Raw genomic sequence first — 26,579 nt, 5'->3', positions numbered from 1 at the left:
AATAGCTTTATGTATTTAATTTTCTGTTTGAACCTTACCATGCTTTGTCAACCTTAAATATGGTTAATGTTGTAGGACAATTTGGCACCTTTGAATGAAAACTAAATTTAATCACAAAATATATGCACTTGTCTCAACAATCTATTATATCTCGCTACCACTAATTCAGGGTCAGCAAAACATAAGCAATAACCATGTTGCCAAAGGGAAATTGAGTGTTATGATTAGATAGTTGAAGGAATCTAGTCAGACGAATCACACAGGATAATAAAATACAATACAAGGCTTTAAGAATGCAGATATTAAAAGCCACAAGACGAGATCTTTTGTGCGTGCACGCAACAAAAGGAGAAGAGGGAGAACAGGATCGGACTTTCTTCTTCTTCTTCCTTCTCTGTTTATTTTTCCTGTTATGGTTGTTCGTCTGATTGTTTAATTGTGCGAGCTGAGAGATCAGATCAGAATGGGTGGCGAGTGGTCTAAACAGGTTGATCGACGAAAAGCAGTCCACGCAGAAAAGAAATCATTGAAGGAGCTTTTACAGAAAGATGGCGATGGATTCCCGGGTTCAGATTACCGTCCGATTGATCGGAAAAACTGGATGGGAATTCTGGGGCCGGAAAAAGTTGAGGTGAATAAGATCGTGTGGCCGGGAACCCATGATTCTGCAACGGACAAGATCGGCGTCCCTCACATTTCTCGTCCGTTTGCGCAATGTCAAACGTTGTCAATCTACCAGCAGCTCGTAATGGGCACCCGCGTTCTTGATATCCGCGTGCAGGAGGATGGAAAGGTCTGCCACGGAATCCTCAGCACCTACAGCGTTGACGTTGTCATCGCCGACGTTAAGAGGTTCCTGTCGGAGACGCAATCGGAGATCATAATCTTGGAGGTCCGTACGGAGTTCGGACACGAAGATCCGCCCGCCTTCGACAAGTACCTGGAAGAACAACTGGGAGACCATCTTATCCAACAAGACAATAATGTGTTCGGAAAGACAATAGCAGAGGTGCTGCCAAAGAGAATCATTTGCTTATGGAAACCTAGGACGGATGCTAAGCCCAAGCCTGGAGGCCGGCTGTGGAGCGCCGCGTATCTCAAGGACAACTGGATAGACACCGACTTGCCACAAACCAAGTTCGACAGCAACATCTATTATTTGAGTCAGCAGCCGCCGCTGAGCTCCCGGAGATTCTTTTACAGGGTGGAGAACACGGTGACGCCTCAGGCCGACAACCCGGTGGTGTTTGTAAGAGCTGTCACAAACAGAATTCGTCCCTACGCTAGGCTGTTCATAAACCAGTGTACCTCTCACGCTGTTCTTGATAAGCTGCAGGTTTTTTCTACCGATTTTATTGACGAGGATTTTGTTGACGCTTGTGTCGGCCTCACCAATGAAAGGATCAATGCTCATCCATGAGTTTTTTGAATTGGTTTCTTGAAAATACATTTGTTAGTACAGCAGTCCTTTCCCTACAAAATGTATTTCTTAGAAAACCTTCTAGCCGTTGGAATGCCAATGAAAACGCAACTGTGTGAGAACAAGAAAAGGACTAATATTAGATCTTCATGAACTCAAAAAAAGTAGAAAACAGTAAAAACCTGAGCTTGTTGATCTGTCTTTCTTCTGCAATGATCCTCTCACTAAAAGTGTCCCTGGCATCTGCTGAAAACCTACAAGTACACAATGCATAAGAAAACTAACAGAAAGAGCAGAGTCTGTTTAAAAAATTCACAGGGACAATTACCGAAACACGAAAGTGCAGGTTGTTTATTTGACTACTGGAACAATCCAACTCGTTTGGATAGTCAGCATCGTTTACATTCTGTGTCTCAAGTGACTTCAAAATGACATCAGAATGCTCCTTGGGGAACATTATCTATAAAACAAAACATTGTGATTCAGCTAGGACAATATGATTATACAGCATAAAGAAAAATAATGGAACATACATCAACATCAAATGAGGCTGCATTTAATTTACAAGATGCACCATTGGTACTGAAAAAGGACTCTACTGATTGCAACAAATTGAAGGCACTGTGCTGGACAAACTGCAATATGAGATCTCATATCTATAGCAGTTACAAAAACATACTGATGCAGAATCTGAAGAAAAGATACAATACCTCAAGCATGAAAGACAAATTACTCTTCTCAGAAATCTGGTGGGGTATTGACTTCTTTGTGGGAAGCACAAAAGACCAAGCAAGTCCCCGTCGACATGTCTGGCCTTGAACAAACTCAGTTGTCTTCACAACTGTTGCTCCAACCTCCCAAAGTTTTGATTCCAGAACTTTCATGTTTGCTTTTCTTCCAATCATAGACGTGTACCACCTACAAAGATGCGGAATGAGTAATAAACAAATTTATTAAGTTTGCAAATAAATTAGAAATGACTTTAACACAACATATACCGAAAAGACTGCCTGAGCTTAACACTATCATCAATCATGCGGGTTATAAAAGCCTGCTCTCCTCCAGGACAAACCATCTCTTCTGTAGTTCCAGCACAAGAAGTCTTTGGATTTTGTCCTGCTTCCTCTATCGTCTCAAAGAATGGAGGGTTGCACATGCAAAAGTCAAAATTCTCCCCTTCCTTGACAACACCCACAAGAATAGGTGGACCATGATAATTCTTACTCATATTCATTTGCACTTCATGTGGACATGAAAGTGGTTTAATACCTACCGGCTTGGCATTACTATCATCTACATCTTGTTTACAATTGATCATTGGTCCATTAAGAACTTCATCAGCAGATGAATCCTGAGTAGCAACATTTCTAATTTCGATCAATTCGGAAATATGAGGATTACTTTTGACATTTCTCTCTGCCCACTCTAAAGCTGCATCAGTAAAATCTGTCAAAAGTGAAGCAAAAATACACTCAAATTGCAACTTTGTAGGACATAAGGCATTGTGGAAAGTAAAGCAGAGGCAACCCAAGAACCTACCGGAACCAACAAACCTCAAACCAAGTAGAGATGCACCAAGTAGCGGGTAAATGCAATTTGCTCCAGTTCCAATATCAAAACCCTTCACAGTATTGTCATATGATTGAACTTTAGGTATAATTTCTGATGAAAAAAGATCTTCTATCCAATGGATGTAATTAGATCTATTAGGAACAGTGGGGCAAAGCTGCCCATCAGGGATCCACCTACAATTTTGCATTTAAAGAACATCAAACTACTCAACTTTCACAATAATAATGCAATAATTTGTGCTATATCCGAGTAGTGACAACTTAAAATTCAACCCAAGTCATCAAAGTGGCTATTAAAAGAGAGAACTTTCAATACTGGCAGCTTAAACATCCATCTAATTAATGCTCATCAAATTGTATTTGTGTTCATACAAGGCCTAAAGGAGGAAAAATTCCATTTGTTTGATTGGCTGAGCATATGCATGTTGCATAGCTATTGGCTTTAATTCCTCCAAACATCATTCAAGCAAATTATTCAGGAAACATAAAAAAACAACAACAACCACAACAGCAGAAAGTTTAATTACCAATCTATAGTGGGGTGGCCACTGCGTGTGTAGAGAACGTAGGGTGCAAAGGATGAGTAATGAGAAGCAAGTAATCCGAAATCAGGCGGGTTTTCAGAGTACTTGTTTCGGGGGTGAATTGTGGGTCTCTCTCCTCTCTTCCTCTTCTTGCTCGGCATTACACTGCTATCCCTTCGAATTCTCTCTGGATTTGTCTGTTAAAATTCACTTCAATACCCAGCAAGCTTCTTCTTTATTGCAATGGCGTCGTCTTTGGCGCCAAAATAGGGTACACTTGATCCGGGTTGCAACGACGTCGTCTCTGCACGTTTCAAAAAACAAACACAATGTGACCTAAGCAATATGAATTCAGTTATTCAGTTATTTGTTAATATACTTGGGCCGGTCTACCATGAAATTCAATAGGCTTAAGGCCCAATTCCTAAGGATTAAATACTCCGTACATCATACTGAAGGCCCACTTAAACTTGTTTGGCCCAATTAAAATTTGTTCAGAGAAATGAAGCTTAGTATGAGTTTGTTTGCATGAGCTTTATATTTTTCTTTTTTCCTTTTCAAGTTAATAATGGCACAAAATATAAATAAAGAAGAGATGCCGCAAACAACGACCTTTAAGTGGGAAAAGGGCACACAAATTTCCTGAAAAAGTTGAATTTTGTCTCAAAAGTAGTAGAAGAAATAACTCCACTTTTTCCAAATAATGCAAGATTGTTACATTTTACCCGTTGGTAACAAAAAGTAGTAAATTCAAAATGCAGTTTAATGACAAATTTAAAATGATGCGAGAGCGTGTAGTATGATGGTCGAATGAAGAGCTAAGGATAGAAATATCATAATTTAGTCAAAGAAATAATGATGTCGTGCTCTTAATTATTCTCTGCCCTTTTCAGTTTTCAATTGATGACATTGGTGTGCTCATCATTACGCTTGACACCCCAAATTTGCACTAGCCACATGGACCGTTTTGTCTTTTCCTTTCATATGGATTTTATACACATCTCTAGTTCTCTACCACGCATCCCTTATTAAATCCTTTGCTCAGATCTACAGCATTGAATGGTTTGCTTGCATCTATGTAATTGTAACTTACCACTGCTTGCAGAGAGGAATGACGTTAGGTTGAACTGCATTCATAGCTTTACCAACAATTGCAGCAACCACCCCGTGAGATAGCACACTTATTCAACCAATCACCTTAAAATCTCATTCTAATTATAAGAGTGATGTGAAAACTTAAAAATTGTCAGGATAACTACTAGTGATTTATCTCTTCAACCGACTCTGGGCAAATATCAATTGCAGGATTTGCAGCACCCTTTGATTATGATGGGTTATAGATTAGGCAATTTCATAGTAACTAAACGTACATATTGTCAACATGATCCTTGGAATAATTTCTCAGAATGGTGTTATTCACCTAATGGAATACAAGGCCCAAAATGGAGGCCTAAATCCGTAATGGGTAATGTTGTTTTTACCATGGGGTATGGGGGGTCAAAACGCCGCTTTCAAGCTGGTCCCATGATGGCTTGAACCCTAAAATAAAGTGCCCTACATTAGGGCGTTTTTTTATACGATTTATTGTTTTTACGAGGATAATGGCACCCTAAGTTTAACAGCTATCTTCATAACCCCCTCCCTGCCTTTTCACCAGTCCAACCTATGCTTCTTAGCACCTGAAGGTAGAGGAAGCAAGGAGACGAAAGAAACTGTAGATTTAGTAACCAAAATAGCCTCTCATGGATCTGCATTCGTCTCCATCCTCTTCCCCACTTGGCATTCTCAGCTTCACTCTCACTCTGCTCCTACTTTCTAGAGGTAAAAACGCCATCTTTTTGGTTGGGTCTCGAGCTTTTTGTTGTTTTATGTAGAAATGTGAGCTTACCATGTAGTCTCAACTCTCAACACTGTGGTTTCTTGTTTTTATATTGCATTTAGCAAGTTTTAGAAGCTAAAGCTGAGGTTTTTGATGTTCTTGATTTTCAGGTGGGTTAGGGGCTACATTTACGTTTGTGAACAAATGTGGAAGCACGGTATGGCCTGGGATTTTAGCAAATGCCGGGAGCCCCAGCCTAGAAACCACTGGGTTTGAGCTATCAAAGGGGTCTTCACGCACAATAATGGCACCCACTGGCTGGTCCGGCCGCTTCTGGGGCCGGACCGGCTGCAAATTTGACGACTCCGGCTCTGGTTCTTGCGGGACAGGGGACTGTGCGTCGGGTCAGGTGGAATGCAACGGCGCCGGAGCTGCACCGCCGGCCACTCTGGCAGAGATCACGCTCGGCACCGGCGGGCAAGACTTCTACGATGTCAGCCTGGTAGACGGCTACAACATGCCGTTGGTCATAGAAGCTTCCGGCGGGTCGGGTATGTGCGCCACCACGGGCTGTGTCACGGATCTGAACCAAATCTGCCCATCCGAGCTGAAAATGGGCGGCGGCGAGGGGTGCCGCAGCGCGTGTGAGGCATTCTCGAAGCCGGAGTACTGCTGCAGCGGCGCGTACAGCACACCCACCACCTGCAGGCCGTCGGTGTACTCCCAAATGTTCAAGTCCGCCTGCCCCCGGTCCTACAGCTACGCCTATGATGATCCCACCAGTACTTTCACGTGCAGCGGCGCAGATTATACGGTGACGTTTTGCCCTTCCGTCCCAAGGTAAAAAAAACAAATAAAACCCATGATTTATTTATCAATTATTTTTATTTTAGTACAATATGGAATGGGGAACCACATGAGCTATAATGACATGATTTTGACCCATACACAGTCAAAAATCATCAAAAGACGCAACAACACAAGTGACGCCGACAACCGGAAGTGGTGGGTCCCTAAGCGGGTCCGGGTCCGGGTCGGGAATCTTGGACCCGGAAACAGAGCCAGGGACAATGGTATCCGGGACAGGTATGGGGATAGAGTATGATGGGTCAGGAATGGATGGACAAACAGGGACTAGTTACACTACCACAACTACAACCACATCCGGATCCGGGTCGGGCTCCGAGGCCATGTTGGCTGATGGGTCATATTTAGCTGGTTTAGCCATGGGTGACTCAACTAGGGTTTTGGCTACCAACACATTATTATTGTATTATTATTATGGTGCCATTGCATTTGCATTGTTCTTTATCCAATGGTAAAATATGAAGTTTTGCAGACTTCAGTTGTAGCAGTATGTATGAAGATCTGGGTTGATATTCCTGTATTAGTACTTTGCTATTTCTTCTTTAATTGTGTATATGTAATGGCAGCAATGCATTTTCTCTTTGGTTTCTCAGTATTTTGTGAATGTCAAGCCTGCTCCTTAAAAAAAAAAAAAGCTTTCTTTGTTAAAGATTTAGTGGGTTGGCAAGATCTTTAGAAAACATTTGGACTGCCTTTGCGGAATTTGCAAGCATGAGTTTTGTGCTTTTAATAATTTAATGTTGTCTGGTCTGATAATGCAAGAAATTAAAGAAAGATTTCCTATGATTCTTTGTGTCACCTTTTTTGTTTTTGTCAATTCTGTAATGATATATACAAATGCCTGGTTTCATCGCCCCGGCAAAGTGAGAATGTAGAATTGGCTGTTCTGTTCCCATAACTGACAGTGAGGTTATATTCACCCAGAAAGCCATAAAAGCTGAAACTTCCATGTGTATCTGTTTGGCCCTCCATGTTTTTAGTTTGCCATTCTTTCAAGAGTTCATCCACTATGTCTCCGGCAGGGAGGTTTCGGAAATTTTGATCCGTTAGGCACATCTGGTAACATCCATAAGGATGTAGGGCAGTCCAGAGCATGATCCCATTGACGGCGGGATGAGAAAATCCTTCTCTCAACACTACTTCTAAATACTTAGCCTGCATCAAAGAAGGATATATAAGTATGTTCACCAGTCATTTGTTTGTGTCTGTTCTGGAAATTTAACTGACCTGAGTTTGTTCGTCGAGGGTCTTACTGATATCGACTTCTGTAAGCCAAATAGGGAGGTTTAGAGTTGCCAGTTTGTCTAATGCAGCTCTAATGAGGGGAGGGTTTGGTACAGTGAAGTGGCCTTCGAGTCCAATTCCAGCCATGGTGACTCCACCTTGTTGGAGCTCACTTAGTTTCACAATGTAAGCGTCGACTGATGAGTTCATGTCGTCGCAGCTCTCAACAACATTATAGTCGTTGACAAATAGTTTGGCAAGAGGGTCTGCTCCCTGCACTGTCTGGAAGAATTCCAGGCTGGCGTTGGGGCCGAGTCTCTCCTCGTAGAAATGGTAGTGAAGCATTTCATTGTCGACGTCCCAATGGATGAATTCATTCTTGAAGTTGTCCATCAGAGTCTGTATCCTAGAGTGGACTGCTGCAGATAGTTGAGGGCCTGTTAAATTGAGAACCCATGAAGGAACAAAGATTGGGTTTTCCCAGAAGATGTTATGTCCCCTGGCAGAAATTTGATTTGCTCTGACAAAATCCATCATTTTTTCTGGTATTGTGTAGTTGATCTTCCCTGGCTGAGGCTCTGTGGAGTACCACTTGAGTTCATCTTCAAACACTCCAGTATTGAACCTCTTGATAAACCATTGCTGACATTTAAAGAAAACCATCAAATCTTGTTCTTGTTGAGAGTAAAACAAAGGTAAAGTCAAGGTTTTGTAGGAGTGCAGTAGCATACCATACCTGGTAAGGCAAATTACCCAGAATTGTCTTTGCTATAGCTGATCCAAATGGAAAGTCCCTGGAAATTTGCTCTAAAACAATGGATGCTCCTTGCAGCTTCTTTCCCTTTGAATCTGATACATGTATCATCACAGCGCGCTTCCTTTCCTACATGCAATAAACCAGAGCAGATCAAACGAAACAAACTAGATTTAGGATTTCTTGTTTACAAACAAGAAGATGTTTACAGTGCTGATTATGTACTGCTGATTTGTTCTCCATTGGTCTCTAGTGAATGGTTGCAATGAAGCACTAGAAACAGAAATGTTCATATCCCTGCCATCTGAATTCTGTATCAGAACAGCAAACATAATTTTTTTAGTCCACTATAGTTCCTTCTGAAATGCAATAATCTTTTTAGCAGAATCAATGATTTACTTGGAAGTATAGGAGAGTGTACGATAAAGGTGAGTCGAGCTCAAAGCCGCCTTTAAGAAATGACCAACACCCGCGTTTTGCAATGACATTTCCAGCACACTTCCATGTGGTGTTATCTGTAGTTAATCTTACTGTTATTACAGCTGAATCTGCTGCACCTTCTATCTTCACCCAACCTGTTCATCAGCTTTGTGATGAGTAACTTCCAGCATTTTATTTATTGAGACGATGAAGATGGCAGGCAGAGCACTCAACTGGAGAAACTATAAATGGTGTTGCCTGTAAGATTGTACAGTACAAAGGCTGCTGGAGAAGTTGCATTTCTTCTGGTTTCATGACTGAATGAAGTAATGCCCCTGAGAATTCCACCATCATAGAGTGGATCCTCAGGCACTGATTTGCACTGCCATTGTTACACAGATCAGGCTGGAAATAATCCTCCTATATTATGAAGATGCTATTTTCTTACCTCAGTATATGCTGAATAGTCATAAGAATGCATGCCTGTTACAAGGCATGGCAGAAAGATGTAACCAATTCAAGCAGACATGGAAGAAAACATGTGTTAATCACAAATAATCATTAAATTAAACACACACTATATATGTACCACAATATGCAAAAGTAGGAGCTAGGAGGACACACAGACAAAAGAACAAGAAACATGTCATCCTTCCCAGAATCAGCCAACTGTTACAGAGAATCTGTCAACCTTTTAAAAAAAGACCTAGAATGCTTATATATGTATGTGACAGTGATCAATCACATAACAACTATATATACAACGTTTATGTGAATGTAAATACGTTTGAACATTCACTTGGAATGTTGGTAGAATATAATTATTCCTTTCACATAAAGCCCAGAAATGAGTCTATTTTGAACACTGGGTTGTCTTGCAACGTAACTCTCAGCAAACAAAAATTAAAGTTACATTCATAGGACATATGTAGCAGCAGCGTCAGGTCTTGTTTGGCAAATTAAATGTCTATGGAATCTTCTTCTGCTTCCTAGCTAGCTAGCTTTCACGATTCCTGGCTAAATGAATCTTGGAATAAAGATTCCTGGTTCTGACAGAGAGTAGGACATCTAATCCAAACCCGACAAAACATGAAACAGCCATGACTATAAACACGAGCCGGTAGCAATGTGCGCCTATACATGTGTTGCCACCGCCTGCTGTCTTCATAGCCTGGGAATCATACAAGAAACCCGCAAGCAAACCAGAGAAGAGGAAGGATCCGAGGGGGAGGTTAAGGATTAGGATGTTGTAGATAAGGCCGTAGTGTTTGAGGCCGAAGAGTTCGGAGGCGGTTGGAACTGTGACGGCAAGACGAATCCCATAGCAAATCCCGACTGCTATAGAGCCAATGTATAGTGAGCCTGGCATCGCCATAGCCATCAGGAAGTATCCAACTGCCATTACAATCTGTGAGGCTGCATTCCAAACAGGCCGTGGCATTCCACCTCTCCTGCAAATTAAAGGAAAACATATGATATCAGAGTCAACCACGTGTCAAAGATAATGAGTTTAAATCTTGCAAAAAACTATAGAGCCCATTGGACTGCACGTGATGGGAGAGCAGAAGGATTATATAAACTTACTTGATGAAGTATTCAGAGAGGGAACCGGAAAGGATGCGGCCGAAGAAGCCCCAAATGCTGGTGAGTGAGACGAAGATTGAGACGTCTGCGTATCCAAGAGCCAAACCAACCTGCCCCATATTGTTCATCACGGTTAAACCCGTCCCCACTCCGCAAAGAAACGATACAAACAAGATCCAAAAATCACCACTCGCCATCGCTTCCAAAATATCGTGGTCTTCTCCGATCACAGGCCGTTTCTTCTCTTCTGCCGTCGTTGCAGCCGTGTCCTTTTCCTCCGTAGTTTCTTGGGTTAGTAACGGCTCGGTGGGATTGCTTTCAAAATCCGAACTTGTCGTCGGGTTGGCCGGAATACGATTCACGATCATGAGGTAAACTGGGATTGATAAAGGAGAAGCCAAGAGAATCAAAAGAATTGCAACAAATACTTGCGAAAACACACGGCCGTGCCTCCCGGTTAAATCAAACGCTAAGAGGTAAACCGCGATTACTACGGCAACGACGTTGATTACCCAAAAGTATTTGGCTTCGCCGGCTATTTCTACGGTGGGAGGAACTTCTCGGAGGAAAACAATGGCAACAAGGCAAACCACGAAAGGAATGACGGCAAGCATGAGCAAGAATTTGGCCGGATCATCGGCGAACAGAGCCGAGCAGAGGTCAGTGAAGATAGCGGTGCTTAATCCCACGTAGCCTTTCAAGATTCCAGAGACCGGGCCTCTACTCCTCCGGAAATTTCGGATGCACGTGACGAGAACGGCGGTGTTCATCCACGTAGTGCTGTTGCCGCCCATACAGAGGAATATGCACATGGCCCAGTAAGGGAGCGGGTGAATGCGGCGGCTGACGACGAGCCACTGGACGCCGTAGCCGATGAAGCCCTCGACGGAGCCAATAAGGAGGATAACGGGAGTGGATAAGCGGTCGGAGGCGAGGCCGGCTAGGAGACCGAAGGCCTTGCCTACATCTTTAGCGACGGAGAGGTTGTTTAGCTGGAGTTGAGTGAGGGCCATTAGGCTTTTGAGGGCGTCGGAGTAGTTGGAGAAGGTGTAGTTGTTGCCGGAGATGGCTTGGACCCATACTGCAGTCACAAAGCCCATCCATTTCCCCGCCGGCGAAGTAGAACTGACTTGAAAAGCCATTGAATCTGCACGAAGACCACGGAGAGGAAATTAAATTTTGGAAAATGTGAACTCAAGTTCCTTTTCCATTCCTTTAATATTTTGAAGATTCATGAACAAGGAAGAAGCTAAGCTTCGGTTTTTTTTTTCTAAATTTAGAGTAGTTGGTATATCTTTTTTTGTATCGCGGGAAAAAAGTACTGAAAAGTTTCCTAATCCATGACGTGAATCACTAAAAACGGAAACCTATACAGTCAACACGTAGGACGCAGTGATATTCGCCCATATCTATGACGTATCTTCGTCGGAATCGGAAAGATTAGTCAATCGAGTTTATATTGGGTTAATGATTGGCAAGGCCGTCCAACAACTCATTGGGCCAACGGATAAGTTTCTTGGGCTTAGTTATGTGAATTTGAATTTGCAAACAACTTTTGCTTTTGTGTTTTTTTACAACAAGATAAATTCACTGTCATTACTCAAAACTGTGTATAGATAAATCTTGTGTGTAATAACTCACAAAGCACACAAAGATAAATTATACTAAACAAACCATGTGTGGCGGGTTAAACCAAAAGTACTCCCAAAGAATATTACTCCTGCCATGTGTGTATATTTTATTGAACAAAGAAAAGTGAATAAATAAAAATAACTACCCCTATTTTTTTAAGCAATCATTGTAAGACACCTTATTGAAAGTATAAAATAGGAATAGATATGCCGGCTACGATCACAGGACAGGGTTTACTCACTACTCACACAGTCAGAAGTGGGGTTTACCTCGTTAATTCAAAAAAATCGGAATAGATGTAGTCAGGTAGTAGTGTTCTTTTTTAATTCCAAACTCCACTAGAAAACCATCAAATTAAATAATTTGGGTAAACTAGTAGTGCTACGAGGGGTTTGCGTAAGCATATATTAAATCATGCGATCGATATTTGAATGAAGTGATGTCATATCTGATATTCTGATGTGATGAGTTTGTTTGTAAGTTATAAGTCGTCTGTTGATTCCTTAACTACTACGGAGTAGTTTGTGCACAATATAATGCGCAACAGTACAGTTGATATATCTGCGTCGATCATATTCATACTTAAAAAAATTAGACTTGAATCCTAAAATGTCGTGTCTCATCACCGCGGTTAAGCGAGAAAGTTGAAGTTGCAGTCCTGTTACCGTACTCCACGCTCACTTTGTATTCACCTAGGAATCCCATGAAACTGTAAGAACCATGCTCGTCTGTTCCTCCTTCCAAGGTTTGGGTTTGCCACTCCTTTAGCAGATTGTCCACAACATCCCCAGCTGGTAGATTATTCAAGTTATTATCAGTAAGGCACATTTGAAAGCATCCTTTTGGACTTATGGCTGTCCACAGCATTATCCCACTCACTGCAGGATGTGAAAACCCCTCTCTCAGAACTGTTTCCAGATAGATTGCCTGTGAATCAATGCCAAAAAAAAAAAAAAAAAATTAGCTTCCCATGTTACACATCTTTAATTTAGTATGCAGAATTGCAGATTACCTGTGTTTCTTGGCCGTATTTCTTGTTAATGTCGATTTCTGTGAGCCAAATGGGAAGTCCCAGTGTGGCCAGTTTATCAAGAATTGCTCTTATCAGAGGAGGGTTGGGAGCTGAGAAATGGCCCTCCAGGCCAATTCCATCCATTGATATTCCGCCTTGTTTCAGTTCCTTCATCTTGGAGATGTATGTGTCGACAGTGGACTTTGGATCAGAACATGTTTCCACCACATTGAAATCATTCATGAACAAGGTTGCCAGCGGGTCTGCTTCGTGTGCTGTCTTGAAGAATTCTAAGGTGGCGTCGGGTCCAAGCTTCTGCTCGTACAAATCAAAATGCAGCATTTCGTTGCTGACATCCCAATGGATAAACTCACCTCTGTATCTGCTCATAAGGCTTTGAATTCTTGACTGGACTGCTGATTTCAGCTCTGGACCTGTCAGGTTCAGAACCCATTTTGGTGTGTATTTCGGATCCTCCCAGAAAATATTGTGGCCTCTGACCATAATCTGGTTTTCTCTAACAAAGTTCAGCATCTGGTCTGCTAAGGTGTAATTCAACTTTCCGGGATCAGGTTCTGTTGTGTACCACTTCAGCTCATTCTCAAACACAGCTACATTAAACCGCTTACTGAACCAGTCCTGAAACAGTGAAGGAAGCTAGACAACATTAATTTGTTAACTTCTGCATTATATTGAAACATTGTACATAGTATCAGAGGTTGAATACACAAATGGCCTGGCATCATAATTAATTGGATAACCTGATAGGGCAAATTTCCAATGATATACTTGGCTATTGCAGATCCCAATGGGAAATCTCTCGAAATCTGCTCAATTGTTACCGCTGCATCCTGTAGCCTAACACCTTGTTTGTCTGATACATGGATAGTTACTGCGCGCTTTCTTTCCTGAACCAACCAAGACCATGCAGCAAATTAATTAAAGATTGGTAATTTGGATGGCTGCTGACTGCTGTGCATATTTGACTTACCATGTTGATTTTGGTTTGTTGATTTAAACTCCATTGCTGCTGAGTAAATGGCTGCAAAGAAGCACTTGCAATCTCTATATTGATTTCTGCTGTGCCTGAATTCTGTTCAAGAAATGATAAACATATGGAGGATATATGAGATAAGTGTGTACAAGGCCGGGTGAGAGTGTTTTAGTTACGACATGACATGACATCCGATATCACACCAGACTAATCCAGATTTGGACCAAGACATGTATAGTATTTTAAATAGGACATATATATGTTACTATCACATATTAAGTCTTATTCTAAGTTGTACGTGTACCTGAAAGTACAGTAGAGATAAGTTTGATGGTGAAGTCAAAACAAATCCACCCTTGATAAAAGACCAGCATCCTTGCTTAGCAACAACAGTCCCTACACAATCTGGTTCCCCCTTTTCACTCATGAGGCTAGCCGTTAAGAGAGCAGAATCTGCATTTTCTATTCTGACCCAACCTGCCAAAACCCAAATTACGTACATGAATGATCGATCTTTTCATTAAGCTGCTAAGGTTACTATATACGAAAGATTGCAGCTTTACAAGATGGAACAAAGAATGGTTAAACAGTTGGAAATTAGGGATAGAACTCAACTGGAAAAACAATAAATTGTGCCCGGGGTTAGGTCTTGCAGCAGAAATGTTGGCGTATAAACTCCCTTTCCATTGAGCCCTATCATCTGTCGGGATTCTGGGACTTTACCCCCTAGTATTCCTCCACTGTATAATGCCTCCTCTGGATGCTGTTTGCACTGCAAAGTTCACACCACAATGCTCATTAATTAGCATAAAACAAAGATTCTGACCTTGTAAATGTCTGTTGTCAAACATTAATGGCTACCTCTGTGTAGGCCGAGGAATCGTATAATGGACCATCTGCAACAGAAAGACAATTAATCAGAATGAAAGAACATAAAACCAAAGTGAAAAAGGAAAAAAAGGAGAATACCATAAGTTGAAAGGGATGGGTTGATGAAGTAGCCCAAAAACAAGAAGAAGAAGAAGGGTAAAGTTGCAGTGTTTCTCATCTTCATAGAACAGAAACTACAGCAAAAGAATGGCGTCGAGTCCTGTTTCTTTATAGAAGAGTGAGTCAAGTTGTGGGTATGGGCGAGTGCAAATTGACCAGTAATAGAATCACAGGAGAAACAGTGCCAGTGCCCGAATGACATTTGCCGTGTTCACATGCACTGTAAGAGGGAGGTTGGCTGGGTGGTCTGATATATAGTAATAGTGGCCAACATCTGTGATGGTTTAATTAATAGTTTGGTTCTGTATTTTCAACATGATTTTTAATGTTTTAACTCTGTTCCAGCTGCTACCTATTTCGCATGTTTCTGGTACGATATTGGTGGCGTTTAGCCTCATGTAAAGTTCAGAACCTCTTTAATTCGGTGGTTTGTACACGTGAATGCAGGCCATTTTTTTTTTTTTTTAAATTTGTAGTCTTGTGTTACCACCTACCGTTTCACTCTTGTTATTATTATTACTCTGCTACCGATACATTCCCTTTTGGCTTTTGTTGCAATGTGGAAGTGTGACCACTGACCACCCTTCATCACATCACATTTTTGTCAGGTTGCATGCTTTATTGTATCTTGAGACAGTAAAGTACATAGCTGTTATCTAAAATTACACCATGGGTGAAGCTCGTCTTGTAATTCTCCTTGATGAATGAAATTTTAAATTTTATAATTATTAAATTAATTGTTTGACTAACTGACTAAAGTTGTCTAACACTATTTGTTGATTCCATCTCTATGCAATGTGGGCGCAAAGGCACCATATTGTACCATGCCATGCCTGAAGGCCGGTGCCCATTACTCCTCACTCCTGATGTGTTTTTCGATTGCTTTGTAAGTAATACAAATACAAGCGGTACAACTTTATTGTATTGTGCAGCTATACATTTTTGTTTTATTTTGGAAAAAAAGAAGTTGCTTTGATGTACTACTTAAGACTTGTGTAGGAATGGATAGAGAAATGATGGATTGTGGTCTCATTCAGCTTTGCTTGGTTTGCAGGGCTTCCGAGTTGGCACGCGGATGGAAGTGGGCACAGCCCACGGCGCAGGCGTAGGCTAGCACGGCCATATAATGATACCAGAATTATGGCAACTTGTAAGTTTGTGTCATATTACGACATTTGCCTTGCGTGTATCATCAGTAAATTATATAGCAACAAAACTCTAAGTTAGACAAATCTGTACTGTTAAATTATATCCCCGTAATTGTACAGTGTAATGCTGCAAACACTTTGCTACTTATAGTCCTCTAAAAAATAGTTTGTGCTAAAAAATATACCCTACATCGCTTTGAGATATATTTTAGGTGATTTAATACCAATTATAATATTCTTTGTTTACTATTTTTTATTTGGATCCAAATCCTTTATTAATAACAATAATAAAAGTCATTCCTTTTCACCTAGCTACCATACCCTTTTTTTTAAAGAAACCTACCATACTTTTAGACATTGAAAAAAAATATATCTGTAATTCTATTTTCTTCTCCTAACTTGTAGTCTCACACACAAAATCTTGATGTAGACACTTGTATTAAGATCTATATAGAAAAAAAGTAACTTATCAGTATTCACCACATCATGGAGTAAAATTTAGGAAGTAAGATTTGGAAATCTATGTAGTAGAACTCAAGCCAAGCACTTTGTGCTCACATGGCATGTAGTTACTCTATTATATGAGAGGTCATGAAATCGAGTATCTGTGGAGGCGGTATTGTCTCTTTGTAGTAGAACTCAACAAAAAATAAGGAAGAAAAAGAAATAAAAATGTCATTCTTTACTCATATAATATGGAACTTTTGTGTAGATTTATATTCATATAATGACTAATCTTTAGGTGTGGACGTGTTTGTTAGATCTGATATATATATATATATATATATATATATATATATATATATATATATATATTTGGATATATTTATTATTTGACATTCTTTTTTGTGGGACAGTTTTTCAATCAAATCCCTTAATTTATAGGTCTACATATGTTTAATCATGTCTGTGCAATTAAAATTTTGAATAGTGTTGTTAAACCACATGACTCCACCTAAACAGGGAAGAAGGACTTGTATATGTATATATGTGTATTATATATTTATTCATTTGTATTTTTAATTAAATAATTAATTATATTAACTCTAATTCCTATTTGATACCAGATAAATAGACTATAATTACAAACACTCATTACAATCGTTAAGCATTTGATTCCAATTATGATTGATATTTGGATGTGTAAATCAAATGTGTCTTTACCATCGGTAATAATACAATGAAATTATAAATATGTTGTGTTGGTTTTATAGTTTAATGACCATAGACTCAACATAAACTTACGAGAGAGTGAGATTATAAAAAAGGCTTAAGAATGATGAAAGAATGTGATCTTTATAAAATCATGGTGAGCAAAATTGATTGCTCTCACTTGTTTCCGCGATTATATTCATAAATAAGGTTTGTTATATTGTGATATTTTTTTGTTTAGTTAATTTGATGGCCACCGGAGCTCCATATTTTGGTGGAACCGGACCGGTCAAATGTGGGCTGCTATCCACAAGGCACAAACATCCAACTTCCTATTCTTCCTCCTTTTCACTAACCATTTTGCTTATTCCCTGGAAGCCATGGCTGCAAGTGAAGAGGACTCAAACAAGCTTTCTTCAACCCTCCTCGACCCGACCCAACCTCTCCTCTCTAAACCGTATCCTACAATCGACGACCCGATAGCCGTTCCTCACCACCCCAGCTCCCCTTCTGACCCAGAAGACCAATCTCAGTTTCTCCAGATCTCCTACAACCACGGCCCACGGAGTATCAAGGACCTGCCTTACCTCATCCTCTTCCTTCTTCTCGTTCTATCCACGTTTGGCTTCGGCATCTACGCTTCCGTCAACCGGAATCCTAACCGTTTCCAGGTCTCTTCCTATGTTTACGATTACTCCTCCTTTTCCTGCACTCTTCGTGATTCAAGTAACCTTCTTTCTCTAAGCGTGTCTGATTCCAGTGTCTTGGAGAGCTTGATATGGACTCTTGTTTTTACTCTGCTCTTCAGCTTTCCCTTTGTGCTCTTTGTACTGTTCTTGCTCAAGCGTTATACGAAGCAAATCGTTTACTCTTTGCTTCCTTTCTTCATTATTATCCCGGTGGCCTTAAACCTCTACTGGTTCGTTGCCTGCACCGTGAGTTCCACTTGCAGCGATGCATTTCCCTTGGCATATCGGATTTTGGTGCTGGTGTTTGTATTCTTGATTATTGCGGTGATTGTGTGGATTTTCGTTGTGAACTGGCATCGGATTGAGCTCACTGTGACTATAATTGGAGTTGCTTCCAATGCGCTGTCCAAGAATTTGAGGTTGTTTGTGGTGCTCCCGGCATTGACTTTGGGTCTGTTTGTGTATTATGCTCCCATTGTTGTTTTCTTGGTTTTTGCACGGATGAATGGGGAGATTGTCCCCAAGGAAGAGCATGGAGAATACTCTTGTCATTGGAGACAAGACAAATTTGTGCCTGCATACTATGCATTAGCTATTCTCACAATGTTATGGTCTGCTACGACGCTGATAGAAGCTCAAGTTTATGTGATCAGTGGGACAATAGCTCAGTGGTACTTCTCCAAGGATGATACAAGTCCCAAAAAGAGCATGAGAAGCTCCTTGAGGTATATACTCTTCATATTAATTAAACAATTTCCTAATAAAGTTTATGGCTTTATGGTGTTTTACTCATCATCTATCAAATGGAAATGAATATCCAAGAGCTGCTGCTTGCATGCCTTGATTCTTGCACAAGTTGGCATTACTTGGGTTTTTTGCTTGGTAGCAGATATAGAACTTGGCAGTTGAACCCTATTTAATTATTGGATGTTTTATTTCTACTGTTGGGATTCTTTTAAACAAAAATTTAAGATTCCATATAATGACTGTTGGTTAAGTGTTTAGGGGGACTATGAAAACCTAACTGGTAGAGCACAAGCAATGCTAGGGATCAGCAGTTGGCATTGCCAACAATATAAGCGAGCAGTATTAAAGTAATTGCATTCGATGAGTATAGGACTGAATTGTGGTTACTGTAAGATTATCCTGCTAAATCCGTTGTTGAAGGTTAGCAGCTTATTTAAGGGGGCTTAATGAAATATATAGGCAGGGGGTGTTCAGTATTTAGATGTAATGAACATTGCAAGACACTATTTCATGAGTATGCAAATAATATGACACTTGTGAAGTGAACTTAGAAAACAAATGGAGGTGAAGGGAGTAGAAGCCTTAAGGAGAAAGGTGCGAACTTCTTTTTTATAGTTTGATGAGTTAAACCTAGAAACTGAATGTCCTGTAAGTTGAATTGTTTTTTTGAGGTGTTTGCAGAGACATACTGCTTATCCCATATCATTCTAATGACTTAAATATTGCAGTTAATGCTTGTGTTTTAACCCCTTTCTCTTTCACAAACATGTCTTGTAATTGAACTGTAATTATCTTTAGAGATCACATACAAAAGTTAGCATCTTTTAAGAGGTGTAGATTTTGTGCTAAATAATTCAGAATTTCAGAGTGTAGTGATGGCTATTTTGTATGAGCCACCCAAAGACACTTTTGATAATAGTTATGTGGCAATGCCAAATGACTTGTATAAAATTCTGATACCATTTTGCATCTTATTCTGTTGAATTTATTTTTCTTGTGTGTATAATGAACAATTGAACATAGCAATTCTGAATATTTTGTCCCTGCCCATGATCTTCTGTTGAAAACTCGCAGAAATGCTTTTGGTCCATCTTCAGGCACAATATGTTTTTCCGGATTGATTGTCTGTGTTGTCCGTATGGTGCGTGCCATGGTAGATAACGCAAGACAAGAGGCACCTGGCATTGTAAACCTTATTCTAAGGTTCTGTGTCAATACCCTTCTGTCAGCAATTGACTTTCTGAACAAGTTCACTATAATCTTTGCCGCTATTACTGGTGAATCATATTGCACATCTGCCGAAATGACATACGAACTTCTTGAACGTAACCTGCTCTCAACAGTTATTGTGGAGATTGTCTCCACGCGCATTCTGGCTGGAATTTCTTTTGTCCTTTCCGCAATATATGCAATAGTGGTGAGTCGAGGCAGTTATCTTGTGTTTTCTTTCCCACCGTCTGCTTGGAACCCTAAACTTGCTGCTTTCTCGCTTTCAGGTTTGCATTATATTGAAAGCTGTCGTTCACCTCGGAATGGAGGCATACCTTGTCTCTGCTGCGGCATGGCTGCTTCTGATCGTGGTTCTCAGTTTCTTTGTCCTCGTTTTGGACAACGTTGTCGATACGGTTTACGTGTGCTATGCAATAGACAGGGATAGGGGAGAGGTGAGTAAGCAGAAGGTCCATGAAGTGTATGTTCACCTCCCAATCAGCAGGAGTATCAGATCACCATTTGCTGCTGCCAGATCTCCTCCTCTTTCTGTATAAACAGGGGCCTGTGTTGTAACTTTGTAGAATTTTTTGGTCATGATGTATAATTGCCTGCCGGCAAGTGGGTGATACTATCCTTAAACTCCTCTTGTACAACAGAGATTTTTCCCAATAAGAGAATTCCCAGGTGGTCCTGCTCAATTTTTTTTTATGTCGATGTTGGACCAACTGTTGTAGCTTTCATGGTACAATCATTTGAACGATGTTAACACGAAAACATTTAGTATATATATATTTGAATGTCATGGCTGATTTCTCTTATTGAGATGACTTAATTTGAATGAGTAAATTATTCAGTTCTGGTTTCAGATTTCTTCTGGTTGAAGTTTAATGTAAAGATTGCATTTTTTTAAACAACTTGTACAGAAGAGGGCAGAAATGGGCTTCTGCACCTCCACGGATTCAACACGTATCCAAACACGTCAAGCTCGTTTATAAGTTATAACCTTAACCGACTATCTCTTCCATTTTACTTGGAGTTTACGATTTCATTCATATAAAAAGCCCCATCTTTTATTGCTGTCCTCAAATCAAGATATCAAAACGCAGACAAGAAGGAGAAGAAGAAGGAGCCATGTCGAAATCTCTGTACCCACAAGTCTTCGATTCAAACCCAGATTCCAATTCTCCGTTCGTTTCTAACCCAAGCAAAAGCCCCTCTTCGGGCTCTTCTCTATACCCAACTATTGATATGAATGATTTGGCAGAAAATCTGTTTCCAGATAAGGAAGATGAAAGAAAACCAGATTCAGAGCATCCCGCTGCTTTTGAATCTTCTGAAGAAGTGATCATAAGAATCCCGGGTTCCATAGTTCATTTGATCGATAAAGACCGGAGTATTGAACTCGCCAGCGGGGAGTTCACCATCGTTCAGCTCAAACAAGACAACAACGTTGTGGCGATTCTTGCCCGTGTCGGGGCAGAAATTCAATGGCCGTTGGCCAAAGACGAGGCCGCGGTGAAGCTGGACGAGTCTCACTACTTCTTCAATCTTCGCACTCCGCCGGAAGCGGACTCCGATGACGAGGGCGAGGGCGAGATCAGAGTGGACTCGTCGGAGAATATGCTGAACTACGGGTTGACTATTGCGGCCAAGGGTCAGGAAGGGGTGCTGAGAGAGCTTGATGGAGTATTGGGAAAGTACAGTGCATTCAGAGTGGAGAAAGTGGAGAAGGGGGTGGCTGAAAAGTGGGGAGTGATGGCTAAGGATGTCTCGCCGGCGGAGATGGAGAAGAAAGAAAAGAAAGATGCGGTGGAGAAGAGCTCCGCCGCGTACTGGACCACCCTAGCTCCCAACGTTGAGGATTACAGTAGCAGCGTCGCAAGATTGATCGCCGCGGGTTCAGGGCATTTGGTTAAGGGGATCTTGTGGTGTGGGGATGTGGCCGTTGATAGATTGAATTGGGGGCATCAATTTCTGACTAAGAAAATGGGAAAGGGCGCTACCTCTGAGATTAGTCCTGCGGCCATGAGAAGAATGAAAAGGTATAATCTTTCTGTTTTGTTTTAACCTTAATAAATCAGTACTGAATCTGGTATGTAATAACTGATACAGAGTGAAGAAGATGACAAAGATGTCAGAAAAAGTGGCAACCGGCATACTTTCCGGCGTGGTGAAGGTGTCTGGATTCTTCACAAGCACAATTGCAAACTCTAAAGCTGGCCAAAAATTCTTCAGCCTTCTTCCTGGGGAAATTGTTCTTGCCTCCTTGGATGGCTTTAGTAAGTAAAGAATCAATTTTTATAATTTATTTTTTTTGTCCATTAATTGATTGACTCATTTAGATGTTTGATTTTGATGCTTTAGTCAATTGTGTACTGTCTTTTCTAGTTAATTTGTATATGTGAATACACATGAGTATGTCTCCCAGCATCCCCTTTAACATAGTTGTTAGCATCGTTAGTTTATCAAGAACCTAAGGTGGTTGTTTTGAATCAGATAAGGTGTGTGATGCTGTTGAAGTGGCGGGAAGGAATGTGATGTCAACAACATCCACTGTGACAACTGGACTTGTTTCACAAAGGTAAAATCTAGACTGTCTGAGAATGATGTTTAAACTGAGTTTGTGAGTTTGGTTGAATTTGGAAGTTGGGTGGTTGGTTGCAGGCATGGAGAGCAAGCGGCGGAGATGACAAGAGAAGGATTTGACGCGGCAGGGCATGCAATTGGGACGGCCTGGGCTGTGTTTAAGATAAGAAAAGCTCTCAATCCAAAAAGTTCCATTAAAGCTACGAGTTTAGTGAAGGCTGCTGCGGCTGAGGCTAAATTGAAGGCCAAGACCAAGTGACAGACATATGTAGTTAGTTGGCTATAAATTTGGTTGTTATTGTTTTGCTCTCAATTACTATATCTTTTGCTACCTATACGGTGACAGTGACGCAGTGGTTGACGTAGTTTGGTTTGTTTATTTGTTTTGGTTGTGGCTTTTCTGTATGCTCATTTTATGAAATCAACGATGAAGCAATAGAAGAGATGAATTCATTGCAGACAAAAGAGAGAAACTAGAGTTTACTGGAAGCAAGCAGCTAGCTTATCACAACATCTACAATATTCTGACTCACTAATCTGAGCTGGGAAGTATGAGCTAGGGTCTTGATTTTTATGCTTTAATAGCTCAAATATATACAATTTTTTGCCTATAGTTGTGTCCAATATTACAATATACTTCTGGTCTATTTTAATTTGTTAAGAATGGCTTTAAAGTTTAACGCATTCACCCGTGAGCTATCACCTATGCATAAACTCTTATTGGATTAATTTTTTTTCCCAGAGCGTGGATATTAGTGTGTTATACAAAAGATGGAAAAAAATTGATCTAAATGAGAGTGAGATAACACTATTGAACATACTTGCCCAAAGAGTCCGGCAAATTATACCGTGCATCACGGTGCACATAGTAATGTGCACCACGTACCTAAACGACGTCGTTTTGAGCATTGTAAATTAATCGTCCGTTTTTTTAGAATTTAGAAATCACGTTTCCCGTTTCGGCCGGTCTCTGTATTTATGTTAATATTCTGTGTATTCCAGACAATCATTCTGTGTATTCTAGGCAACCGTTATGTGTATTCATGTTAGTAACACATGTTGTGATGTGTTTGTGCATTCGAATGTTTAGGAGGATGAGTTATGTGTATTTTGTGTCAATATTCTGTGTATTCATGTTATTAACACAGGTTGTGATGTGTTTGTGCATTCGAATGTTAGGAGGATGAGTTCTGTGTATTGTGTGTCAATATTCTGTGTATTCTGGGCAAACATTCTGTGTATTTTAGGCAAACGTTCTGTGTATTCTAGATAATGATTATGTGTATTATAGATAATGAATTCCCGGGTCCGCGTCCACAAACACTAAAACGACGTCGTTTTACGTACGTGGTGCACATTGCTATGTGCACTGTGGTGCAAGGTATAACGATTGAAAGAGTCCCGTGGCTTGATCTCGTGATTTCCCATTTGAGAAAGTCACTACGTGTTACTTGATCACAATGTTGGCCTATGAACTTAAAACATGTGTAATTGAAAAAAATATAATAAAATATTTTCGAGTCCAATCCATCATCCATTTAAAATAGTAACAGAGATGACTACATAGTAATTGGCACACATTGTTATTTGTTTAATAATTCAACTGCACACGTTTTAAGTTGGGTAATTTAATACTCAGAACTAATAAATTTAGTCACTATTTTACACTTCTCTACTAAATTGTTTAGTTCGTGGAATTTGGGCCATTCGGCGTGAATTGGGCTTAGTATGTAGATTTAGTCCAACACTTCCCCGTACCGTAAGCCCAATGTCAATTCAAAGTTCCAAATAAAACATTATGCGTCGTTACCTTGACTTTATTGGTCTAGCTTGTCGCCCAAGAAGAAACCTTCTGCAATTCTGCAAATATCGGAGAGGAGGAAGAGATCGGAAGAAGAAACTGAAATCACACTAGGACTCCTACTGATGGCTCGATATGATAGGGCGATCACCGTGTTCTCGCCGGACGGCCATCTGTTCCAGGTGGAGTACGCTCTCGAAGCTGTGCGAAAGGGTAACGCTGCCGTCGGCGTCCGAGGTAACGACACTGTTGTGCTCGGCGTCGAGAAGAAGTCCACTCCCAAACTTCAGGACTCTAGGTAGGTTTTCCATTCGGATTTTCGATTGATCTGTTTGCTAGATCCCTACATTGGCAACGCTACTTTTTATCCTGTTAATCCACAAGCTTCCATTTAATTCTTTTACCAGTAATTGTTGCAGCATTATAATTGTATAAGGGAATTTAGCTATAGGTTTCATTTGTAGCACATTCTATTTGTAATTATACAATAGGTTTATAGGTTCATGAAATGTGTCTTTGGCACGATGTACTTTTTATACTGTTTAGCCAGAATTGTAAAATGCAGCCAAGCATGTTGTTTTTATAGAGATGCACATTTATTCAAGGAGTGATAGTAGCTCTTTTTGAGCTTTATGGCATTGAAGATTGGTATTTCTTTATCTGCCTATGTATATATCTGCTCTCTAGATAGTTAATTGATTCCATAGATTAAAACACATAGCTCACTTAACTTAAAATGGTAGCCTACAAGGCTACAACTGAGTGAATGGTTATGGCAACAAGAGGAATATGAACAACATTACTTCTCCAATGAAATCCTGGACCAAGTTTCCTCTTTCACCTTGTTTGGGATGTGTATTTTGCAGAAACTTCAATTGTTTTCCTTGAAATTAGAGTAATTAGTAGGAAAGCTTGGAGATTTATGTTTAAAATGAGAATATGTTTTATTCCTGTTAAGAATAGTAAGTGATCAGGAAGATCATAGTTGAGAATCAGAAAAACCAAGTTCCTTTCTCCTCTCATTTGCCTATTATTTATTAGGAAAGAATAATCATCCCAGAATTTACTCTCAGTAATCTAGGACTCTACTGGAGTACTTGGTGTTTTTTCTGTTATTTTGTCTTGCCATATTTTTCTTTTGCATTTTACTATTATTATGGCTTATGTTCAGAAATATCTGCTGATTCTCTCATTTACTTATTATGTTATTCAGATCAGTAAGAAAGATTGTAAATCTAGATGATCACATTGCATTGGCATGTGCTGGACTCAAAGCAGATGCCCGTGTCCTTGTAAATAGGGCACGCATTGAGTGTCAAAGCCATAGACTCACAGTGGAAGATCCTGTTACGGTTGAGTACATAACTCGTTATATTGCTGGTCTTCAGCAAAAGTACACTCAAAGTGGTGGTGTAAGACCATTTGGGCTGTCAACCTTGATTATTGGTTTCGATCCATACACGGGCGTCCCATCTCTTTATCAGACAGATCCATCAGGAACTTTTTCAGCATGGAAGGCCAATGCTACTGGGAGAAACTCCAACTCAATCAGGGAGTTCCTTGAGAAGAACTACAAGGAAACCTCTGGTCAAGAAACTGTGAAGCTAGCCATTCGTGCTTTACTTGAAGTAAGTCTCTGTGTGCAGGCAACTTATTTATTGCTTAATCCTCTTTATTGTTGCATAAATATATCCTATGCTGTTGGCCATTAGCAGTACTAAACATACAATAGAATTACTGCACAGATGACTAGTCCATTTGTTGAACTCTTTTGTCAGCAAGTTATTTTAGTGGAAAGTTAATCATATGCGTGTGTTATATGTAAGGCCACTTTCAGTTCATGTGACTGATATATAATCTGGTGTAAGTGGAAAAACATGTTGGTTTTCATTGCAACATAATAGTTACACATACTGATAAATTTATTCTTTGAGCTGGAATTTTTACTTTGTTTCTTGTGCACCTGAAAGGTTGTTGAGAGTGGTGGAAAGAACATAGAGGTTGCTGTGATGACCAGAGAGCACGGACTGCGGCAACTTGAAGAAGCCGAAATTGATGCCATTGTTGCTGAGATTGAAGCAGAGAAAGCAGCTGCAGAAGCTGCCAAGAAGGCACCTTCAAAGGAAACCTAGTTTTATGATATGTTTCGTGAAAATGGTTGTCTAATCCGATGTTGGTGCTTCTTAACAACTTCAGTTTACTTGGCAGCAAAATTTCTGTGTAATAGAATTGTGATAGGTTATTTAAACTTTTCCTAAAAAATTCTGATTTCGTAGCAAATGCTAATGCTTATTCTTGAGATTAAACTTAGAGAATACTCCGTACTATTCTACCTGTGGAAGGATGAAATCTGAATCTTATTTCCTGAGTAATTATGTGATTGTAAAAAATGAATGTTCGTGAGGATTTGCAATTTACACATTTCACATTTGA

The 26,579-nt window shown here is 40.2% G+C and overlaps 9 protein-coding genes across 9 annotated transcripts; 5 read left to right on the top strand and 4 right to left on the bottom strand.

Annotated features, from left to right (window-relative positions):
* The first annotated feature begins 185 nt into the window (after positions 1-185).
* LOC116029256 lies at positions 186-1,601 on the top strand. Its single transcript, XM_031271167.1, has one exon. It carries the CDS (start codon positions 464-466, stop codon positions 1,418-1,420), a length of 957 nt encoding a protein of 318 aa, XP_031127027.1. The 5' UTR covers positions 186-463; the 3' UTR covers positions 1,421-1,601.
* LOC116028928 (ribosomal RNA large subunit methyltransferase F-like) lies at positions 1,602-4,652 on the bottom strand. Its single transcript, XM_031270786.1, has 7 exons — positions 4,609-4,652; positions 3,735-3,851; positions 2,960-3,165; positions 2,419-2,866; positions 2,131-2,338; positions 1,749-1,880; positions 1,602-1,674 (listed from the first exon to the last, which is right to left on the bottom strand). The coding sequence occupies exons 1-7, from the start codon at positions 4,650-4,652 to the stop codon at positions 1,645-1,647; spliced, it is 1,185 nt and encodes a 394-aa protein (XP_031126646.1). The 3' UTR covers positions 1,602-1,644.
* A 430-nt stretch (positions 4,653-5,082) lies between these two features.
* On the top strand, positions 5,083-6,962 carry LOC116029255 (thaumatin-like protein 1). The gene is made up of 3 exons (XM_031271166.1): positions 5,083-5,336; positions 5,505-6,174; positions 6,287-6,962. Exons 1-3 carry the CDS (start codon positions 5,258-5,260, stop codon positions 6,654-6,656), a joined length of 1,119 nt encoding a protein of 372 aa, XP_031127026.1. The 5' UTR covers positions 5,083-5,257; the 3' UTR covers positions 6,657-6,962.
* A 52-nt stretch (positions 6,963-7,014) lies between these two features.
* LOC116028926 (endo-1,4-beta-xylanase 5-like) lies at positions 7,015-9,080 on the bottom strand. Its single transcript, XM_031270784.1, has 7 exons — positions 9,048-9,080; positions 8,834-8,981; positions 8,579-8,754; positions 8,389-8,490; positions 8,162-8,308; positions 7,429-8,067; positions 7,015-7,356 (listed from the first exon to the last, which is right to left on the bottom strand). Exons 1-7 carry the CDS (start codon positions 9,078-9,080, stop codon positions 7,015-7,017), a joined length of 1,587 nt encoding a protein of 528 aa, XP_031126644.1.
* Positions 9,081-9,538: 458 nt separating this feature from the next.
* On the bottom strand, positions 9,539-11,325 carry LOC116029253 (protein NUCLEAR FUSION DEFECTIVE 4-like). Its single transcript, XM_031271164.1, has 2 exons — positions 10,184-11,325; positions 9,539-10,050 (listed from the first exon to the last, which is right to left on the bottom strand). Exons 1-2 carry the CDS (start codon positions 11,323-11,325, stop codon positions 9,597-9,599), a joined length of 1,596 nt encoding a protein of 531 aa, XP_031127024.1. The 3' UTR covers positions 9,539-9,596.
* A 916-nt stretch (positions 11,326-12,241) lies between these two features.
* Positions 12,242-15,021, bottom strand: LOC116028960 (endo-1,4-beta-xylanase 5-like). Its single transcript, XM_031270817.1, has 8 exons — positions 14,791-15,021; positions 14,683-14,717; positions 14,437-14,593; positions 14,126-14,298; positions 13,819-13,920; positions 13,589-13,735; positions 12,828-13,466; positions 12,242-12,742 (listed from the first exon to the last, which is right to left on the bottom strand). The coding sequence occupies exons 1-8, from the start codon at positions 15,011-15,013 to the stop codon at positions 12,407-12,409; spliced, it is 1,812 nt and encodes a 603-aa protein (XP_031126677.1). The 5' UTR covers positions 15,014-15,021; the 3' UTR covers positions 12,242-12,406.
* Positions 15,022-17,375: 2,354 nt separating this feature from the next.
* On the top strand, positions 17,376-20,577 carry LOC116030218 (CTL-like protein DDB_G0288717). Its single transcript, XM_031272394.1, has 3 exons — positions 17,376-18,525; positions 19,622-19,964; positions 20,044-20,577. Exons 1-3 carry the CDS (start codon positions 17,405-17,407, stop codon positions 20,311-20,313), a joined length of 1,734 nt encoding a protein of 577 aa, XP_031128254.1. The 5' UTR covers positions 17,376-17,404; the 3' UTR covers positions 20,314-20,577.
* A 198-nt stretch (positions 20,578-20,775) lies between these two features.
* LOC116030219 (protein EARLY-RESPONSIVE TO DEHYDRATION 7, chloroplastic-like) lies at positions 20,776-22,992 on the top strand. The gene is made up of 4 exons (XM_031272395.1): positions 20,776-21,801; positions 21,872-22,038; positions 22,256-22,340; positions 22,424-22,992. Exons 1-4 carry the CDS (start codon positions 20,891-20,893, stop codon positions 22,602-22,604), a joined length of 1,344 nt encoding a protein of 447 aa, XP_031128255.1. The 5' UTR covers positions 20,776-20,890; the 3' UTR covers positions 22,605-22,992.
* A 1,141-nt stretch (positions 22,993-24,133) lies between these two features.
* Positions 24,134-26,579, top strand: LOC116030221 (proteasome subunit alpha type-7). Its single transcript, XM_031272396.1, has 3 exons — positions 24,134-24,444; positions 25,360-25,774; positions 26,117-26,579. The coding sequence occupies exons 1-3, from the start codon at positions 24,272-24,274 to the stop codon at positions 26,276-26,278; spliced, it is 750 nt and encodes a 249-aa protein (XP_031128256.1). The 5' UTR covers positions 24,134-24,271; the 3' UTR covers positions 26,279-26,579.

The sequence above is a fragment of the Ipomoea triloba genome, chromosome 9 (genome assembly GCF_003576645.1).
Source record: "Ipomoea triloba cultivar NCNSP0323 chromosome 9, ASM357664v1".
NCBI classification, from domain to species: domain Eukaryota; kingdom Viridiplantae; phylum Streptophyta; class Magnoliopsida; order Solanales; family Convolvulaceae; genus Ipomoea; species Ipomoea triloba.
Note: the sequence above shows the minus strand (reverse complement) of the source record. Positions and strands in the feature narration are given on the sequence as shown.

What these genes read in the sequence shown, in the direction of transcription:
- LOC116029256 (XM_031271167.1), top strand. Translation starts at nt 464, where the DNA reads ATGGGTGGCGAGTGGTCTAAACAGGTTGATCGACGAAAAGCAGTCCAC.
- LOC116028928 (XM_031270786.1), bottom strand. Translation starts at nt 4,652, where the DNA reads ATGAATGCAGTTCAACCTAACGTCATTCCTCTCTGCAAGCAGTG. An exon ending in ATAAAGAAGAAGCTTGCTGG is followed by an intron (nt 3,166 to 3,734) that starts GTATTGAAGTGA and finishes GCAAAATTGTAG; the next exon opens with GTGGATCCCTGATGGGCAGC. An exon ending in ATTTGTCTTTCATGCTTGAG is followed by an intron (nt 1,881 to 2,130) that starts GTATTGTATCTT and finishes TTTGTTTTATAG; the next exon opens with ATAATGTTCCCCAAGGAGCA.
- LOC116029255 (XM_031271166.1), top strand. Translation starts at nt 5,258, where the DNA reads ATGGATCTGCATTCGTCTCCATCCTCTTCCCCACTTGGCATTCTCAGC. An exon ending in TCTGCTCCTACTTTCTAGAG is followed by an intron (nt 5,337 to 5,504) that starts GTAAAAACGCCA and finishes CTTGATTTTCAG; the next exon opens with GTGGGTTAGGGGCTACATTT. An exon ending in TTTTGCCCTTCCGTCCCAAG is followed by an intron (nt 6,175 to 6,286) that starts GTAAAAAAAACA and finishes ACCCATACACAG; the next exon opens with TCAAAAATCATCAAAAGACG.
- LOC116028926 (XM_031270784.1), bottom strand. Translation starts at nt 9,080, where the DNA reads ATGCATTCTTATGACTATTCAGCATATACTGAG. An exon ending in AGCAGTACATAATCAGCACT is followed by an intron (nt 8,309 to 8,388) that starts GTAAACATCTTC and finishes TATTGCATGTAG; the next exon opens with GAAAGGAAGCGCGCTGTGAT. An exon ending in CCCTCGACGAACAAACTCAG is followed by an intron (nt 7,357 to 7,428) that starts GTCAGTTAAATT and finishes TCTTTGATGCAG; the next exon opens with GCTAAGTATTTAGAAGTAGT.
- LOC116029253 (XM_031271164.1), bottom strand. Translation starts at nt 11,325, where the DNA reads ATGGCTTTTCAAGTCAGTTCTACTTCGCCGGCGGGGAAATGGATGGGC. An exon ending in CTCTCTGAATACTTCATCAA is followed by an intron (nt 10,051 to 10,183) that starts GTAAGTTTATAT and finishes TTTAATTTGCAG; the next exon opens with GAGAGGTGGAATGCCACGGC.
- LOC116028960 (XM_031270817.1), bottom strand. Translation starts at nt 15,013, where the DNA reads ATGTCATTCGGGCACTGGCACTGTTTCTCCTGTGATTCTATTACTGGT. An exon ending in CACAATTTATTGTTTTTCCA is followed by an intron (nt 14,299 to 14,436) that starts GTTGAGTTCTAT and finishes GGGTTTTGGCAG; the next exon opens with GTTGGGTCAGAATAGAAAAT. An exon ending in TATCTCTACTGTACTTTCAG is followed by an intron (nt 13,921 to 14,125) that starts GTACACGTACAA and finishes TTTCTTGAACAG; the next exon opens with AATTCAGGCACAGCAGAAAT.
- LOC116030218 (XM_031272394.1), top strand. Translation starts at nt 17,405, where the DNA reads ATGTGGGCTGCTATCCACAAGGCACAAACATCCAACTTCCTATTCTTC. An exon ending in AGCATGAGAAGCTCCTTGAG is followed by an intron (nt 18,526 to 19,621) that starts GTATATACTCTT and finishes GAAAACTCGCAG; the next exon opens with AAATGCTTTTGGTCCATCTT. An exon ending in CCGCAATATATGCAATAGTG is followed by an intron (nt 19,965 to 20,043) that starts GTGAGTCGAGGC and finishes TCTCGCTTTCAG; the next exon opens with GTTTGCATTATATTGAAAGC.
- LOC116030219 (XM_031272395.1), top strand. Translation starts at nt 20,891, where the DNA reads ATGTCGAAATCTCTGTACCCACAAGTCTTCGATTCAAACCCAGATTCC. An exon ending in GCCATGAGAAGAATGAAAAG is followed by an intron (nt 21,802 to 21,871) that starts GTATAATCTTTC and finishes TAACTGATACAG; the next exon opens with AGTGAAGAAGATGACAAAGA. An exon ending in ACTGGACTTGTTTCACAAAG is followed by an intron (nt 22,341 to 22,423) that starts GTAAAATCTAGA and finishes GGTTGGTTGCAG; the next exon opens with GCATGGAGAGCAAGCGGCGG.
- LOC116030221 (XM_031272396.1), top strand. Translation starts at nt 24,272, where the DNA reads ATGGCTCGATATGATAGGGCGATCACCGTGTTCTCGCCGGACGGCCAT. An exon ending in CCCAAACTTCAGGACTCTAG is followed by an intron (nt 24,445 to 25,359) that starts GTAGGTTTTCCA and finishes TATGTTATTCAG; the next exon opens with ATCAGTAAGAAAGATTGTAA. An exon ending in CCATTCGTGCTTTACTTGAA is followed by an intron (nt 25,775 to 26,116) that starts GTAAGTCTCTGT and finishes TGCACCTGAAAG; the next exon opens with GTTGTTGAGAGTGGTGGAAA.